Source organism: Oncorhynchus masou, unplaced genomic scaffold, assembly GCF_036934945.1.
Source record: "Oncorhynchus masou masou isolate Uvic2021 unplaced genomic scaffold, UVic_Omas_1.1 unplaced_scaffold_1246, whole genome shotgun sequence".
NCBI classification, from domain to species: Eukaryota; Metazoa; Chordata; class Actinopteri; order Salmoniformes; family Salmonidae; genus Oncorhynchus; species Oncorhynchus masou.
In genome coordinates this window covers 110885-129353 of record NW_027002277.1, presented here as the reverse complement: position 1 = coordinate 129353, position 18469 = coordinate 110885, and the positions used below count along the sequence as shown (strand labels likewise).

At 43.3% G+C, this 18469-nt stretch overlaps 1 protein-coding gene across 2 annotated transcripts; it reads left to right on the top strand.

The window, feature by feature from the left end:
- The first annotated feature begins 595 nt into the window (after positions 1–595).
- Positions 596–10298, top strand: LOC135530070 (gastrula zinc finger protein XlCGF17.1-like). Of its 2 annotated transcripts, none has more exons than XM_064958458.1 (2): positions 596–1080; positions 9479–10298. In XM_064958458.1, exons 1-2 carry the CDS (start codon positions 825–827, stop codon positions 10081–10083), a joined length of 861 nt encoding a protein of 286 aa, XP_064814530.1. In that variant the 5' UTR covers positions 596–824; the 3' UTR covers positions 10084–10298. The 2 variants fall into 2 exon arrangements, 1 of the variants encoding a protein (XP_064814530.1); XR_010453796.1 differs by having other exon boundaries at positions 991–1080; positions 9476–9565.
- The last annotated feature ends 8171 nt before the right edge of the window (positions 10299–18469 follow it).

Below are 18469 nucleotides of genomic sequence, written 5' to 3'. Positions count from 1 at the left end.
GCAGTAGTATATAACGATTCACAACAATACACACACATCTAAAAGTAAAATAATGGAATTAAGAAATATATAAATATTAGGATGATCAATGTGGCATTGATTAAAATACAGTAGAATACAGTATATGCATATGAAGTGAGTAAAACTGTATGTAAACATTATTAAAGTGACTAATGTTCCATTTTTTTTAAGTGACCAGTGATTCCATGTCTATGTACATACGCCGGCAGCCTCTAAGGTGCAGGGTTGAGTAACCGGGTGGGAACCAGCTCAGTGATAGTTAAAAAAACAGTCTGATGGCCTTGAGATAGAAGCTGTTTTTCAGTCTCTTGGTCCAAGCTTTCTAGATGTCTCGTCATTGGTAATCAGGCCTACTACTGTTGTGTATTATAGTATTTAAATTCTCTCTTTACAAAATCTGCACTAATCCATCAACACACGCGTCTCTGTATATTTACATAAAATATTACACTTCTATGAAACAAATGTTTGCCGCCCCAAAATAAAATAAATACTACCGCGTTACCCACTCCAGTCAGCAGATGGCGATGTGCAGATTTCAGGCGATACCGCTAGTGTGACGTCTATTGTAGTGGACGGGACACTTCATAAACAGTCAAACATTTTGTCGGCAACCTGCGTAGCCAACATTGCCGAAAACATCAGTCACTGTGTTTTAAACATACTTCTGCCGTGTCTATTTGTTGACCCATTTCATGTAACGTTAATATTTACGTTGTTTGTCAGGTAGCTGGCTTGCTAAGTTAGCTTTGCACTAGGCTAATCGCTAATGCTAAGTAGCTAGCGAGCTAACATCCCCGACCATGAGTTCACTAAGCTACTCCACTCCTGCTGAAGAAGAAGAGGTCTGCTGGACGGAGAAAGAAGAAGAGGCTGTCACAGTTAAACAAGAAGTAGAGGATGAGGCTGTTACTGTGAAAGAAGAAGAGAAAGAAGTTACTGTGACAGAGAAAGAAGCTTTCAGAGTGAAAGTGGAGGAGGAAGGAGTTTTCGGAGTGAAGCTGGTGGGCAAGATTACTGGCACGTTGGAAGAGGAGACGGGAGGTCTGAGTAACACCAGTAAGTAGTGTCTTAAAAACGGGGACACAAACTCTTCAGTCCTTGAAGATTGCTAGGTCACGTGCTTGAAGACGAGGTATTGAAATGTAAAAGTTACTAATGTTTATGTATAAACGTGTAAGTGCTTTTTGGGTGAACAATCCTATGGGAAAACCTACTCTGTGAACGATCCTATGGGAAAACCTACCCTGTGAACGATCCTAAATTGGTTTTAGGTTTCTCGGTCACATTGTGAATGAGCTTTTGAAATTGTGATTTGTTTAAAAAATATATTTTTTAATAGAGTGTTCCACATGCCTTTCCATGAAAGGAATAATGGACCGTTGGAATTAGGTTTCTAAATCAAGTGGTGAAAGAGGTGATTCTCATAAAGTGTCTGTGGACATATTTCTCATTACCGTAACACTTGTTCAAGTTGCTGTAAAAACTCCAGTATTTGTTTTTATTCAGTTTTATTCCCCCATGATGCATCATCTAGTGGAGTATTCATTAGATGAGCACAAGATATTTAACATGTTTCACTTATGTGTTCAGATTAGAGATCTTATTCTCACCCCCCCCCCCCCTTTGACACTTGACCTTGCCAATACCGAAATGAAAAAATAGCAAAAACTTTTGAAAAAATGTATTGATGTGGTCAACACTTAGAGAACCATTACCTTACCAACATGGAGGCATGAATGGGCTTTAGTGATGTGGTCAACACTTAGAGACCCATTACCTTACCAACATCGAGACAGTTTGCTGACTCATAATGTCTGTCTCCTGTTACTTCCAGATGAAGCTGAGGGCCTCTCTTTACCAAAACACACATTTCTTATCACCGCATCAGGTAATTTTCAGCGTGTCCGCGTGTGGCAACCTCTTCAGTACCTGCGAGGATATCGGTCTGTGATATTGCAAAGTGTTTCACCAGTGGGAGTCATCGGGTCAGTTGCTGAACTGACGCCATTAGTGTCATTGTAAGGGTTGACAGTCCCCCACAAAGCGGAAGGTGTGTCATCGGAATCAGAGTATACTCTGAGCATCGATGTTTTTCTTGCTGAGACGGCCGCAGTGCTTGCGGAAGTGTCCGAAGGGCAAGAGAAGTTCATCTCAACTACCGTATTGCATGACTGCAAGGAGGAGGAAAGTTGCTCTTTCACAGAGACAGATGGCTCGAAATCATGACAAGAATGGTCAATCAGATTGGCTGATGGAATGTGTCGAGATATCATAATATCGCCATATCTGCCCCAAGAGGTTTCTAAACGTCTTTTTCCCAGTGGGTGCTTTTGACAGATACCCCTCGTGAATGACTGCGTTGCAGCTAGCGTTAGGGGAAGACCATGTGGTCGGTGGAGAAGGCACTGTAGCCTGTGACCATACCTTGTTGGTTTTCCAATCCATCAATGGGAGTAACCGATCCATCAAGTCTGCTCCAAGTAGCAGGGGTACCCGTTTCCAGGCTGGTAACATACACAGGGTGAACGAGCGATACGTCCCTGAAGTGTAGTTTCAGCATGACTCTCAATGTGAGAGGCGAGGTAGTCTGAGTGACCCCTCGAAGTGTAGTGTCGCATCGTTCCACTTTTTAACCAACGTTTAGCTGGCTTCAAAGCTCTTTTGAGATCATCGAACAAGGTTTGAGTGATGAGTGATATTGTCGCGCCTGAATCAATTAGCGCATGACAAGTTAAGCAGTCCTCCAGGACTGTTTCCAGGTATGGCCGTTTAGATTCGTGATTCGTGAACATATTCCCCACAAAGTGGAGGGGTCGTTCGCACAGACGTGATGTGTCATTTCTGTTCAAGGTGGAAGCAGATCGACTTTTCAGACTGTTGTTGTGCGTCATCTCTCAACGCTCCAATACCTGATAATGCACCCTCTAACAGGAGTGAGTGCTCCTGGTCAACCAATACCTGATAATGCACCCTCTAACTGGAGTGAGTGCTCCTGGTCAACCAATACCTGATAATGCACCCTCTAACAGGAGTGAGTGCTCCTGGTCAACCAATACCTGATAATGCACCCTCTAACAGGAGTGAGTGCTCCTGGTCAACCAATACCTGATAATGCCTCTAACTGGAGTGAGTGCTCCTGGTCAACCAATACCTGATAATGCACCCTCTAACTGGAGTGAGTGCTTCTGGTCAACCAATACCTGATAATGCACCCTCTAACAGGAGTGAGTGCTCCTGGTCACACTTCAAAACCAAATGGTCAGGGCTCTTAGCGTTGCGAGCTTTTGATGCCTCAAAAGCTGTGTTTCCAAGCTCTCTGAGTTTTAAGATAGGCAAGCCAACGTGGGCTGCAGGGCCCAAGTAGGTAATGAAGGTGGGATACATATTCAACAGGAACATTTGTTTAAATGGTAACAGTTCTTCCATGCCTGTTTCAGTGAGTAGGCCAAAATAAGCTGAACGAAGCCTATGATAGTACGCTTGTGGGTGTTCGTTCCGAGCTTGTTTGACCGTGTTAGCCAGTGAGCTATCGTATTTGCGAGTCACAGCCACTGAATTCAAATTTCAACGCTGTGGCAAGTTTAGCTTAGTCATTTAGCACGTGTTGCTGTTGTAGGCAAATTAACCTTGGCACGTGTCTATTCGACGTTCTCTTCAACAGGTAAACCCTGTCAGAACCCGTAGCGTTCGGGTAGCCACACAACGCGTCCTCTGTCAGCTAGGAACGTCTCAGTATCGTTTGGCTGACCTGGAACGGGGTCAAAGGTGGGGAAATTCTTGATGAGTTTGTCAAGGTATTCCGTAAACCACATTTCACTGATTGATCAATTTAATGATAAATCTGACCTGTATAGGCTATTTGGGAATTAAACTTTAACTAACCTGAGAAGTTTCTTCAACTAGGTTAGTTTGGAAAAAGTTTACAATGTCTAATTTAGAAAACTCATCAATTTGGATATTATTTAAAAGATCCATTTGAGGATGTAAATCGGACAATTTCACTTATTAGTTCAATTGAACAAGACATTGATATCATAAGTAATGACTTGAGTGTGACTTCTGAAATGATTTAATTCACTCTGAAATATTTGGAAGAAGGGCTGGGACTTAAATTAATGTAAATGTTACTGGCACAATGTGACCTAAATAACTTCTAGGAAAGTAGCCGTCACTGATTACACTGAAATCAAGCGGAAGTACTCAGGGCGGGACTTCTGTTCCACAAGGAGGAGGAACTACAATGTGGCGGCAGAAAACAAAATGGCTGTTTTCCTTTGTTAGCTTAGAATCTTGTGCAGGCTAATCCTACTTTATGCATGGAAAATGTTTTCCCTTTGTTAGCTTAGAATCTTGTGCTAATCCTACTTTATGCATGAAAAATGTTTTCCCTTTGTTAGCTCAGAATCTTGTGCAGGCTCATCCTACTTTAGGCATGAAAAATGTTTTCCCTTTGTTAGCTCAGAATCTTGTGCAGGCTAATCCTACTTGATGCATGAAAAATGTTTTCCCTTTGTTAGCTTAGAATCTTGTGCAGGCTAATCCTACTTGATGCATGAAAAATGTTTTCCCTTTGTTAGCTTAGAATCTTGTGCAGGCTAATCCTACTTGATGCATGAAAAATGTTTTCCCTTTGTTAGCTTAGAATCTTGTGCAGGCTAATCCTACTTGATGCATGAAAAATGTTTTCCCTTTGTTAGCTTAGAATCTTGTGCAGGCTCATCCTACTTTATGCATGAAAAATGTTTTCCCTTTGTTAGCTTAGAATCTTGTGCAGGCTCATCCTACTTTATGCATGAAAAATGTTTTCCCTTTGTTAGCTTAGAATCTTGTGCAGGCTCATCCTACTTTATGCATGAAAAATGTTTTCCCTTTGTTAGCTTAGAATTTTGTGCAGGCTAATCCTACTTTATGCATGGAAAATGTTTTCCCTTTTGTTAGCTTAGAATCTTGTGCAGGCTAATCCTTTTCCTCATAAAATCATGTTCAAACCCTTTTCTGGATTGCTCCTTAGCAAGGGAAAGGTTCTACTCATAACGTATCATGTTCAAACCCTTTTCGGCGTTATTTTGACGATGTTTTCCTCATAACATATCATGTTCAAACCCTTTTCGGCGTTATTTTGACGATGTTTTCCTCATAACATATCATGTTCAAACCCTTTTCGGCGTTATTTTGACGATGTTTTCCTCATAACATATCATGTTCAAACCCTTTTCGGCGTTATTTTGACGATGTTTTCCTCATAACATATCATGTTCAAACCCTTTTCTGCGTTATTTTGACGATGTTTTCCTCATAACATATCATGTTCAAACCCTTTTCGGCGTTATTTTGACTATGTTTCAATCGGAACACGCGGCAAACAACGAACTGCACCGTGGTCTAGTCGCGAGGAAACACTAGAGAGACAGATCGCTGGTCAAGCTAATATCTCCTGAATTTCAATCTGCTGGCTCTTTGTCCTCGCTCGAGAAAATTAATAATGACCGAGCCTACCCACGTCTAAAACGCGCGAGGCAGAAATAGCCCTGAGTTTGGCCAAACACTCTTATTTCTCAGATTTCTATAATTATCTTTCTCAGCCCTCATACAGAACTGTATTCGCTTACGGTACCTGACTGACTACGAACACAACACGGAGGCTGGGAATCCTCAGCACACACACACTCAATAATGCTGGTCTACCACTCCAAAAAACTGTGTATAATGAACTTGGTATATTATGTCATCTGCTTTTCAAATGTATATAGGCTGAATCAAAATGAAAGCGTCATTCCATTTTAGATTCCTCGCACGGGGGCTCCAATTATTTTATGTTCAGAGAGTTTTCGGATCATCGAACAATGTTAAATTCTTGGAAGCAGAGTATACTCTTGGCTAACAAGTTGAATCAGCAATACAAAATTAGGTTTAATTATTTATTTACTAAATACCTAACTAATCACAGAATTACATATACATAGAATGAATCATATCTTGATTAAAAATGATGTCATAAAGGAAAACATCCCTAGCGGACGGAGCAGATGTGTCAGCTGGTTACACAAAGAACGGGGGTTGGGTTTGAGTGAAAGAGCGGGAAGACTGAAGAACAAAGGGAGAAGCTGTGCTATCGTAAATACAATATCCTATGCCTTCTAAATTACCACCCATTTGAAAAAGGAAAATGCGATTTAAATATTTACTCTGAGCTGCGCTTCCATATTTTGGTGGTAGATGGAAGGCCGTGTTGCCCAACAGAGTCCTTTGTCCTTTGAAGAGTGTCTCTGGTGGTGAACGGGAAACGTTGTAGTGTTGTCGTTGGGTGGTAGACGGGATACTCTGTCTGTCCTTTCCTAGCCCATGTTTTTAGCTGCTGTTGCTAACTCATGTCTCGCTTCTTTAGTGAATAAGAGTTCAAAGTTCACACCATTCACAACCAAAGCTCACGCTGAGGTTGGCTTAGTTCTGTAGTTGACATGTTAGTCCTTTTTAATGTATGGACCTTCGTCCTCACGTCCTCGGAACAGATAGTTATATTGCCGTCAAAGCTTTATATAGGAAGGGAGAGGAGGGCGTGAATTACCATAAACCTTAACCCACAGGCCAATGTCATGACAAATACTGTAAGTATAATACTTCCATGCTGCTGTCTCTTTCAGCCTGAACCTATTGTACTATAATATATAATACTATAATATATAATACTATACTATAATATATAATACTATAATATATAATACTATAATATATAATACTATAATACTATAATATATAATACTATAATACTATAATATATAATACTATAATACTATAATATATAATACTATAATATATAATACTATAATATATAATACTATACTATAATATATAATACTATAATATATAATACTATAATATATAATACTATAATATATAATACTATACTATAATATATAATACTATACTATAATATATAATACTATACTATAATACTATACTATAATACTATAATATATAATACTATACTATAATATATAATACTATACTATAATATATAATACAATACTATAATATATAATACTATAATATATAATACTATAATATATAATACTATACTATAATATATAATATAAGAATAATACTTCCATGCTGCAGTCTCTTTCAGCCTGGACCTATAGTAATATAATATATAATACCATAATATATAATACTATACTATAATATACTGTAATATATAATACTTGTAAAATATATCACTAGCCACTTTAAACAATGCTACCTAATATAATGTTTACATACCCTACATTATTCATCTCATATGTATACGTATATACTGTACTCTATATCATCTACTGCATCCTTATGTAATACATTTATCACTAGCCACTTTAACATTGCCACTTTGTCTACATACTCATCTCATATGTATATATTGTACTCGATACCATCTACTGTATCTTGCCTATGCTGCTCTGTACCATCACTCATTCATATATCTTTATGTACATATTCTTTATCCCCTTACACTGTGTATAAGACAGTAGTTTTGGAATTGTTAGTTAGATTACTTGTTGGTTATTACTGCATTGTCGAAACTAGAAGCCCAAGCATTTCGCTACACTCGCATTAACATCTGCTAACCATGTGTATGTGACAAATACAATTTTATTTTATTTATAATACTTCCATGCTGCACTCTCTTTCAGCCTAGACCTATAGTAATATAATATATAATACTATAATATATAATACTATAATATACTGTAATATATAGTACCTGTATAATATATGTATAATTATTCCATGCTGCTGTCTCTTTAAGCCTGGACCTTGCTTTGTTCACCGGGGGCATTCTGTCATTCTGAAACAAGGAAAGAGCCTTCATCAAACTGTTGTCACAAAGTTGGAAGCATCGTCAAGTATGTTATTGTATGCAGTCGCGTCTAAGGCACTGCATCGCAGTCACTACAGACCCAGGTTCGATCCCAAGCTGTGTCGTAGCCGGCCGCGACAGGGTTACCCATAAGGCAGCGCACAATTGGTCCAGCGTCGTCCGGATTAGGGGATGGTTTGGCCGGCCGGGCTGTCCTTGTCCCATCTCGCTCTAGCAAACTCCTTGTGGCGAGCAGGGCGCATGCACGCTGATGCCGTCGCCAATTGTACAGTGTTTCCTCTGACCCTTTGGTGCTGCTGGCTTCCAGATTAAGCGAGCAGTGTGTCAAGACGCAGTGTGGCTTGGCAGGGTCATGTTTCGGAGGACACATGACTCTCGACCTTCGCCTCTCCTGAGGCCGTACAGGAGTTGCAGCGATGGGACAAGACTGTAACTACCGAAATGAAAATCACTAAATACAGGAGAACCTGGGGGTAAAAAAATGTATAAATACAATTTCCCTTCAAGGGGCCCGAACCATGAAAAACAGACCATCATGCCTTCTTCATCAAACCTTAAAGTTGGCACTATGCTTTGGGGCATGTTGATTTTAGGCTTGTGTGCAGCTGCTCGGCCATGGAAACCCATTTCATGAAGCTTCCGACTAACAGTTATTGTGCTGACTTGTTGGAAAGGTGGCATCCTATGACTTTGAAAGTCACTGAGCTCTTCAGTAAGACTACGGTCGTTGTTTGTCTATGGAGATTGCATGGCTGTATTTTATACACCTGCCAGCAACGGGTGTGGCTGACATAGCTGAATCCACTAATTCGAGTGGGTGTCCACATACTGCTGTATATACAGTGGGGAGAACAATTATTTGATACACTGGCGATTTTGCAGGTCTTCCTACTTACAAGGCATGTAGAGGTCTGTAATTTGTATCATAGGTACACTTCAACTGTGAGAGATGGAATCTAAAACATATCAGCATAGGATATGTACAAAATCACAAACTACATTTCCCACAAGCCCTCCCCAGGTCGCAGCTGATATAAACCCATCCACAGGGCTCTCTCTATTCTAATGGCCCATTCAACAGGGCTCCCTCTATTCTAATGGCCCATCCAACAGGGCTCCCTCTATTCTAATGGCCCATCCAACAGGGCTCCCTCTATTCTAATGGCCCATCCAACAGGGCTCCCTCTATTCTAATGGCCCATCCAACAGGGCTCCCTCTATTCTAATGGCCCATCCAACAGGGCTCCCTCTATTCTTGTCCCATAATCTAAATATCAAATCAATTCTACTGGACTAACAAAGGAGGATAATGGACCTGAACAAAACCAATTATGGTGAAATACAAATAAATACCTGTAAAACCTAATAATGTTTGTCCGGTCGCTGTTTGAAAGGGACATAGTATAAACCATTCAACAGATCATGATTTGCCTGGGATGTTCTTAGTGCGTCGAGGCGGGTCAAAGAAAATAACAACTGGACCCGGATGCACAGACACAGCCCATTAAACCACATAGGAAGATAGTTTTATCACATGGAGGTTTCATATCAGGGCTCTGTTTAGTATTTAACGAAATCGTTTGTTTTGTCTTTCAGCAGGAGAGCGACCAGACTCTCACTCTGGCAGCGGGGAGAGTCCTTTAGGGGAACCAGACCCAGAGACGTCCAAATTGGCGAGACGACACCACTGCTCCCAGTGTGGGAAAAGTTTTCTCCGATCACAACAACTGAAATCGCACAAGCGAACACACACAGGAGAAAAGCCTTACCAGTGTTCCCAGTGTGGAAAGTGTTTTACTCGGTTAGATTACCTGAAAAGTCATAAGCAAATACACTCTGGAGAGAAGTCTTACTCCTGTTGCCATTGTGGAAAAAGTATTAGGTGGTTAGGGACTCTGAAATCGCATGAGCGAATGCACACACAAAAAAAGCTCTACCAATGTCAGTTGTGTGGAAAGCGGTTTACCCAGTTAGAAGCCCTGATTGTGCATGACAGGACACACACAGGCGGGGATAAGACCTACCACTGCTCCCAGTGTGGAAAGAGATTTAATTGGTTAAGGCAGCTGAACAAGCATGAAAGAATACATACACAGGAGGAGAAGACATACCACTGCTCTCATTGTGGAAAGACATTTTCCCAGTTAGAGGACCTGAAATCGCATGAGAAAATAGAGAGGCTGTGTTCTGACTTGAGTTTTTGACTGATAATTTGTGTTTTTGTTTAATCTTTATGAAATCAATTTGTATATATGGAAGCAGAATAAGGCTACTGTTGTTTCATTTAGAGACCTGATCATGTCTAATATCAGGTGTCTGTTGGGTTCTGATGATGAGCTTCGTTTGATTTGATACAAGTATAAACCCTCTGTTGTTCATCGTATGCTTTTCATATTGCATAATGTACATAAATATATAAGTAAGTAGCCTTTCACAAGCCTCTGTATTTATTATGGATCCCTGCTACTCTTCCTGGAGTCCTGCAAAATTAAGGAAGTTCTACATTTTTTTTAAAACATTACAAAACATTCATAACAGATTTCACAACATATTAAGTGTGTTCCCTCAGGCCCCTACTCTACTACCACATATCTACAACACATTAAGTGTGTTCCCTCAGGCCTCTACTCTACTACCACATACAGTGCCTTGCAAAAGTATTCGGCCCCCTTGAACTTTGCGACCTTTTGCCACATTTCAGGCTTTAAACATAAAGATATAAAACTGTATTTTTTTGTGAAGAATCAAGAACAAGTGGGACACAATCATGAAGTGGAATGACATTTATTGGATATTTCAAACTTTTTTTAACAAATCAAAAACTGAAAAATTGGGTGTGCAAAATTATTCAGCCCCTTTACTTTCAGTGCAGTCATTTTGCAGGGCTCTGGCAGTGCTCCTCCTGCTCCTGCTTGCACAAAGGCGGAGGTAGCGGTCCTGCTGCTGGGTTGTTGCCCTCCTACGGCCTCCTCCATGTCTCCTGATGTACTGACCTATCTCCTGGTAGCGCCTCCGTGCTCTGGACACTACGCTGACAGACACAGCAAACCTTCTTGCCACAGCTCGCATTGATGTTCCATCCTGGATGAGCTGCACTACCTGAGCCACTTGTGTGGGTTGTAGACTTCGTCTCATGCAACCACTGGAGTGAAAGCACCGCCAGCATTCAAAAGTGACCAAAACATCAGCCAGGTAGCATAGGAACTGAGAAGTAGTCTGTGGTCACCCCCTGCAGAACTACTCCTTTATTGGGGGTGTCTTGCTAATTGCCTATAATTTCCACCTGTTTGTCTATTCCATTTGCACAACAGCATGTGAAATTTTTGTCATTCAGTGAAGCTTCCTAAATGAACAGTTTGATTTCACAGAAGTGTGATTGACTTGGAGTTACATTGTGTTGTTTAAGTGTTCCCTTTATTTTTTTGAGCAGTGTATTATCTGTCTACTTGAATTAACACGCATCTATCAGATCTAGCCAATCACTGTTCAGATCTATCAGATCTAGCCAATCACTGTTCAGATCTATCAGATCTAGCACTTACGCCAATCACTGTTCAGATGCCGACTTTAAGGAGAGTTGAATTGAATAGAAAAAAGGCAACAGTAAACATGTTCAGATACCGACATTAAGGAGAGTTGAATTGAATAGAAAAAAGGCAACAGTAAACATGTTGACCCCACGAATGATGCAGCGCCCCCTTTGGGCCAATCAGTGTAATTTAGCAAATGCCGGATCTATGGCAAAAACACAGCATTCCCCCAAGTTTCGTCAAAATTAGCCCAGTGGTGTCTGAGATATAATTTGGGTTAGCTAGACTCATATCCCTGAGCATGTGTGCCAAATTTCAGCACTCTGAGTCAAACAGATCAGGAGATATAAACGCCTATTATAGCACCACCGTGTGTTTGATATGAATGTCCTTTAATATATTGAGTCTTGACAGTGTCTGCAAATGTTGTCACAATACGAATATCTAGACTGATTTATATGCCTTTATGGTGACAGTCCACATGGGTGTTTAGACACCTTTGGCCATTGATGCCACATATCAAGTTTGGTGCAGATTGATCATTCGGTGCCAGAAGAGTAGTGTTTTAGGTCTTTTTTCACAAAATTCAAAAGTTACCACAGTCACAAAGTCAGAAGGCCCGCCTACTCGACCAATCAGATGAGGGAGTGTATTCCGATTTGCTGGAAAACATTTGTTTAAATGACATTCGGAAAGTATACAGACCCCTTGACTTTTTCCACATTCTGTTACATTACAGCCTTATTCTAAAATGGATTAAATAAAATCCTCAATATACAAACAATACCCCATAATGACATCACAATACCCCATAATGACATAGCGAAAACAGGTTTTTAGAAATGTTTCCAAATGTATTAAAAATTTAAACAGACATACCTTATTTACATAAGTATTCAGACCCTTTGCTATAAGATTCGAAATTGATCTCAGATGCATCATGTTTTAATTAATTGGACATGATTTGGAAAGGCACACACCTGTCTATATAAGGTCGTACAGTTGACGGTGCGTGTCAGAGCAAAAACCAAGCAATGAGGTCGTAGGAATTGTCCGTAGCACTCCGAGACAGGATCGTGTTGAGGCACAGATCTGGGGAAGGATACTAAAAAATGTCTGCAGCATTGAACACAGTTGGATCCATCATTCTTAAATTGAAGAAATTTGGAACCACCAGGACTCCTCGACCTGGCCGAACTGAGCAATCAGGGGAGAAGGACCTTGGTCAGGGAGGTGACCAAGAAATCCTGGCAGAGCTCCAGGGTTCCTCTGTGGAGATGGGAGAACCTTCCAGAAGGACAACCATCTCTGCAGCACTCCACCAATCCGGCTTTTATGATAGAGTGAACAGACAGAAGCCACTCCATAGTAAAAGGCACATGACAGCCCACTTGGAGTTTGCCAAAATGCACCTAAAGGACTTTCAGATCATGAAAAACAAGATTCTCTGGTCTGATGAAACCCGGATTTAACTCTTTGGCCTGAATGCCAAGTGTCTCATCTGAAGGAAACCTGGCACCATCCCTACAGTGAAGCATGGTGGCGGCAGCATCATGTTGTGGGGATGTTTTTCAGTGGCAGAGACTGGGAGACTTGTCAAGCTTGAGGAAAAGATCATTGGAGAAAAGTACAGAGATTTTTTGATGAAAATCTGCTCCAGAGCACATAGGACCTCAGACTGGGGCGAAGGTTACATTTACATTACATTTAAGTCATTTAGCAGACGCTCTTATCCAGAGCGACTTACAAATTGGTGAATTCACCTTCTGACATCCAGTGGAACAGCCACTTTACAATAGTGCATCTAAATCATTAAGGGGGGTGGTGAGAAGGATTACTTATCCTATCCTAGGTATTCCTTGAAGAGGTGGGGTTTCAGGTGTCTCCGGAAGGTGGTGATTGACTCCGCTGTCCTGGCGTCGTGAGGGAGTTTGTTCCACCATTGGGGGGCCAGAGCAGCGAACAGTTTTGACTGGGCTGAGCGGGAACTGTACTTCCTCAATGGTAGGGAGGCGAGCAGGCCAGAGGTGGATGAACGCAGTGCCCTTGCTTGGGTGTAGGGCCTGATCAGAGCCTGGAGGTACTGCGGTGCCGTTCCCCTCACAGCTCCGTAGGCAAGCACCATGGTCTTGTAGCGGATGCGAGCTTCAACTGGAAGCCAGTGGAGAGAGCGGAGGAGCGGGGTGACGTGAGAGAACTTGGGAAGGTTGAACACCAGACGGGCTGCGGCGTTCTGGATGAGTTGTAGGGGTTTAATGGCACAGGCAGGGAGCCCAGCCAACAGCGAGTTGCAGTAATCCAGACGGGAGATGACAAGTGCCTGGATTAGGACCTGCGCCGCTTCCTGTGTGAGGCAGGGTCGTACTCTGCGGATGTTGTAGAGCATGAACCTACAGGAACGGGCCACCGCCATGATGTTGGTTGAGAACGACAGGGTGTTGTCCAGGATCACGCCAAGGTTCTTAGCGCTCTGGGAGGAGGACACAATGGAGTTGTCAACCGTGATGGCGAGATCATGGAACGGGCAGTCCTTCCCCGGGAGGAAGAGCAGCTCCGTCTTGCCGAGGTTCAGCTTGAGGTGGTGATCCGTCATCCACACTGATATGTCTGCCAGACATGCAGAGATGCGATTCGCCACCTGGTCATCAGAAGGGGGAAAGGAGAAGATTAATTGTGTGTCGTCTGCATAGCAATGATAGGAGAGACCATGTGAGGTTATGACAGAGCCAAGTGACTTGGTGTATAGTGAGAATAGGAGAGGGCCTAGAACAGAGCCCTGGGGGACACCAGTGGTGAGAGCGCGTGGCGAGGAGACAGATTCTCGCCACGCCACCTGGTAGGAGCGACCTGTCAGGTAGGACGCAATCCAAGCGTGGGCCGCGCCGGAGATGCCCAACTCGGAGAGGGTGGAGAGGAGGATCTGATGGTTCACAGTATCGAAGGCAGCCGATAGGTCTAGAAGGATGAGAGCAGAGGAGAGAGAGTTAGCTTTAGCAGTGCGGAGCGCCTCCGTGATGCAGAGAAGAGCAGTCTCAGTTGAATGACTAGTCTTGAAACCTGACTGATTTGGATCAAGAAGGTCATTCTGAGAGAGATAGCGGGAGAGCTGGCCAAGGACGGCACGTTCAAGAGTTTTGGAGAGAAAAGAAAGAAGGGATACTGGTCTGTAGTTGTTGACATCGGAGGGATCGAGTGTAGGTTTTTTCAGAAGGGGTGCAACTCTCGCTCTCTTGAAGACGGAAGGGACGTAGCCAGCGGTCAGGGATGAGTTGATGAGCGAGGTGAGGTAAGGGAGAAGGTCCCCGGAAATGGTCTGGAGAAGAGAGGAGGGGATAGGGTCGAGCGGGCAGGTTGTTGGGCGGCCGGCCGTCACAAGAAGCGAGATTTCATCTGGAGAGAGAGGGAGAAAGAGGTCAGAGCACAGGGTAGGGCAGTGTGAGCAGAACCAGCGGTGTCGTTTGACTTAGCAAACGAGGATCGGATGTCGTCGACCTTCTTTTCAAAATGGTTGACGAAGTCATCTGCAGAGAGGGAGGAGGGGGGGGGGAGGAGGATTCAGGAGGGAGGAGAAGGTGGCAAAGAGCTTCCTAGGGTTAGAGGCAGATGCTTGGAATTTAGAGTGGTAGAAAGTGGCTTTAGCAGCAGAGACAGAGGAGGAAAATGTAGAGAGGAGGGAGTGAAAGGATGCCAGGTCCGCAGGGAGGCGAGTTTTCCTCCATTTCCGCTCGGCTGCCCGGAGCTCTGTTCTGTGAGCTCGCAATGAGTCATCGAGCCACGGAGCGGGGGGGAGGACCGAGCCGGCCTGGAGGATAGGGGACATAGAGAGTCAAAGGATGCAGAAAGGGAAGAGAGGAGGGTTGAGGAGGCAGAATCAGGAGAAAGGTTGGAGAAGGTATGAGCAGAGGGAAGAGATGATAGGATGGAAGAGGAAAGAGTAGCGGGGGAGAGAGAGCGAAGGTTGGGACGGCGCGATACCATCCGAGTAGGGGCAGTGTGGGAAGTGTTGGATGAGAGCGAGAGGGAAAAGGATACAAGGTAGTGGTCGGAGACTTGGAGGGAGTTGCAGTGAGGTTAGTGGAAGAACAGCATCTAGTAAAGATGAGGTCGAGCGTATTGCCTGCCTTGTGAGTAGGGGGGAAGGTGAGAGGGTGAGGTCAAAAGAGGAGAGGAGTGGAAAGAAGGAGGCAGAGAGGAATGAGTCAAAGGTAGACGTGGGGAGGTTAAAGTCGCCCAGGACTGTGAGAGGTGAGCCGTCCTCAGGAAAGGAGCTTATCAAGGCATCAAGCTCATTGATGAACTCTCCGAGGGAACCTGGAGGGCGATAAATGATAAGGATGTTAAGCTTGAAAGGGCTGGTAACTGTGACAGCATGGAATTCAAAGGAGGCGATAGATAGATGGGTAAGGGGAGAGAGAGAGAATGACCACTTGGGAGAGATGAGGATCCCGGTGCCACCACCCCGCTGACCAGAAGCTCTCGGGGTGTGCGAGAACACGTGGGCGGACGAAGAGAGAGCAGTAGGAGTAGCAGTGTTATCTGTGGTGATCCATGTTTCCGTCAGTGCCAGGAAGTCGAGGGACTGGAGGGAGGCATAGGCTGAGATGAACTCTGCCTTGTTGGCCGCAGATCGGCAGTTCCAGAGGCTACCGGAGACCAGGAACTCCACGTGGGTCGTGCGCGCTGGGACCACCAGATTAGGGTGGCCGCGGCCACGCGGTGTGGAGCGTTTGTATGGTCTGTGCAGAGAGGAGAGAACAGGGATAGATAGACACATAGTTAACAGGGTACAGAAGAGGCTACGCTAATGCAAAGGAGATTGGAATGACAAGTGGACTACACGTCTCGAATGTTCAGAAAGTTAAGCTTACGTAGCAAGAATCTTAAGTTCACCTTCCAACAGGACAATGACCCTAAGCACACACCCAAGACAACACAGGAGTGGCTTCGGGACAAGTCTCTGAATGTCATTGAGTGGCCCAGCCAGAGCCCGGACTTGAACTCGTTCGAACATCTCTGGAGAGGGGGGAGTGCCCCTGTGACATCAATTTTGGACTCCCTTGTGGCCCCCTAAATGTGGAGTATGAAATCATTTTTACATAACAAATTTTTGCTAACATTCTTTATTTACATCCCTTATTAGATAGAAAATGCTAATAAATTGTTGAATGTTTATGAATATTGGACTTTTGTCTGCAATGCAGTGAAGAAGACGATATGACAACAAAGTCTAATGTAACTGGCCTCTCTAACAGTACAACTGGCCCCAGCTTGGCCCCCAGTTGAAATGGTCTCGAACCGCCACTGGCAAGACGCATCATTCACCCAGGTTTCGTCAAATTTAGGCCAGTGCTGTCTGAGATATCGCACGTGACTAAGTTACAAACTAACTAACTAACATACTAAAATACTAACGGAATAAGACTGCAGTAGACTCCCTCGTTGGTCTAGGGTCGAAATTAGGTCAACTGACGAGCTGTCACAAATCAAATCAAATTTATTTATATAGCCCTTCGTACATCAGCTGATGTCTCAAAGTGCTGGACAGAAACCCAGCCTCAAACCCCAAACAGCAAGCAATGCAGGTGTAGAAGCACGGTGGTTAGGAAAAACTCCCTAGAAAGGCCAAAACCTAGGAAGTAACCTAGAGAGGAACCAGGCTCTGAGGGGTGGCTAGGAAAAACTCCCTAGAAAGGCCAACACCTAGGAAGAAACCTAGAGAGGAACCAGGCTATGTGGGGTGGCCAGTCCTCTTCTGGCTGTGCCGGGTAGAGATTATAACAGAACATGACCAAGATGTTCAAATGTTCATAAATGACCAGCATGGTCGAATAATAATAAGGCAGAACAGTTGGAACTGGAGTAGCAGCACGGCCAGGTGGACTGGGGACAGCAAGGAGTCGTCATGTCAGGTAATCCTGGGGCATGGTCCTAGGGCTCAGGTCCTCCGAGAGAGAGAAAGAAAGAGAATTAGAGAGAGCATATGTGGGGTGGCCAGTCCTCTTCCGGCTGTGTCACAGACATCCTCCACCTGCGAATCCGTAGCTTGATTGTGCTTCCGTTGTGGGTGTGGTAGAAAAGCAACTTTTATTTGGATGCAATTAACATATATTAGTATGTTGGATAAAGTATAATGGAAGAACTGCTCTAGCACGCTTCATGAAACAGAGTCGTAGTACACCTGCACCACGCCGAAAGAGCAGCAGAAGCTGCCGAACAATCATCAAAATTACAACAAGGCGCACTCTATTGTTTCAGACGGCTAACCCATCTTCTTGCTCCGTCCAAACGCTACGCTACGCCCACATATATTAGTTTGTTCTCCGCAATGAATCTGGATCAGAGTCACTCCATGACGACTTCGAGAACAGAAACACGTTTTAACTGTTCTGATTGGTCCCCGAGTGGAGGTTTGAAAAATGTTGTTACTCTGATTGGTTGGAGATGAGCCAATCGCTGATTACTTTGTTTTGTAAAACACCCCTCATTTAGACGTCACCACAATCAATTTAAATGACGTCAGTCTCAGACTGAAGTCTGTAGCGAACGATAGAACATTGGGATAATTCAGTTTGAGTCGTCAGGCCACTCTGTCGCTAATCTTTCCTAAGAAAAAGTTAATTATTTTTTGTTTGGTTGCTACGATAGAGGCTGCAAGAATTTGGGCTTAAATACTCATGTGGATGGATGTGCTATAAAATAAATTCTAATTGTATTGTCCACATACACATATTTAGCAGATGTTATTGCGGGTGTGGCGATATGCTGGTGTTCCTAGATCCAACAGGGCAGTAGTATCTAACGATTCACAACAATACACACACATCTAAAAGTAAAATAATGGAATTTAGAAATATATAAATATTAAGATGAGCAATGTCAGAGTGCATATAGTAGAATACAGTGTATACATATGAAGTGAGTACAACAGTATGTAAACATTATTAAAGTGACTAGTTTCCCTTTTTTTAAGTGCCCAGTGATTCCATGTCTATGTACATATGCCTTGAGTAACCGGATGGTAGCCGGCTAGTGACAGTGACTAGGTTCAGGGCAGGGTACT

Excerpts from the sequence above, each read along its gene's own strand:
- LOC135530070 (XM_064958458.1), top strand. The coding sequence starts at position 825 with ATGAGTTCACTAAGCTACTCCACTCCTGCTGAAGAAGAAGAGGTCTGC. Across the intron at positions 1,081-9,478 it reads GGGAGGTCTGAGTAACACCA|GAGAGCGACCAGACTCTCAC; the intron begins GTAAGTAGTGTC and ends GTCTTTCAGCAG.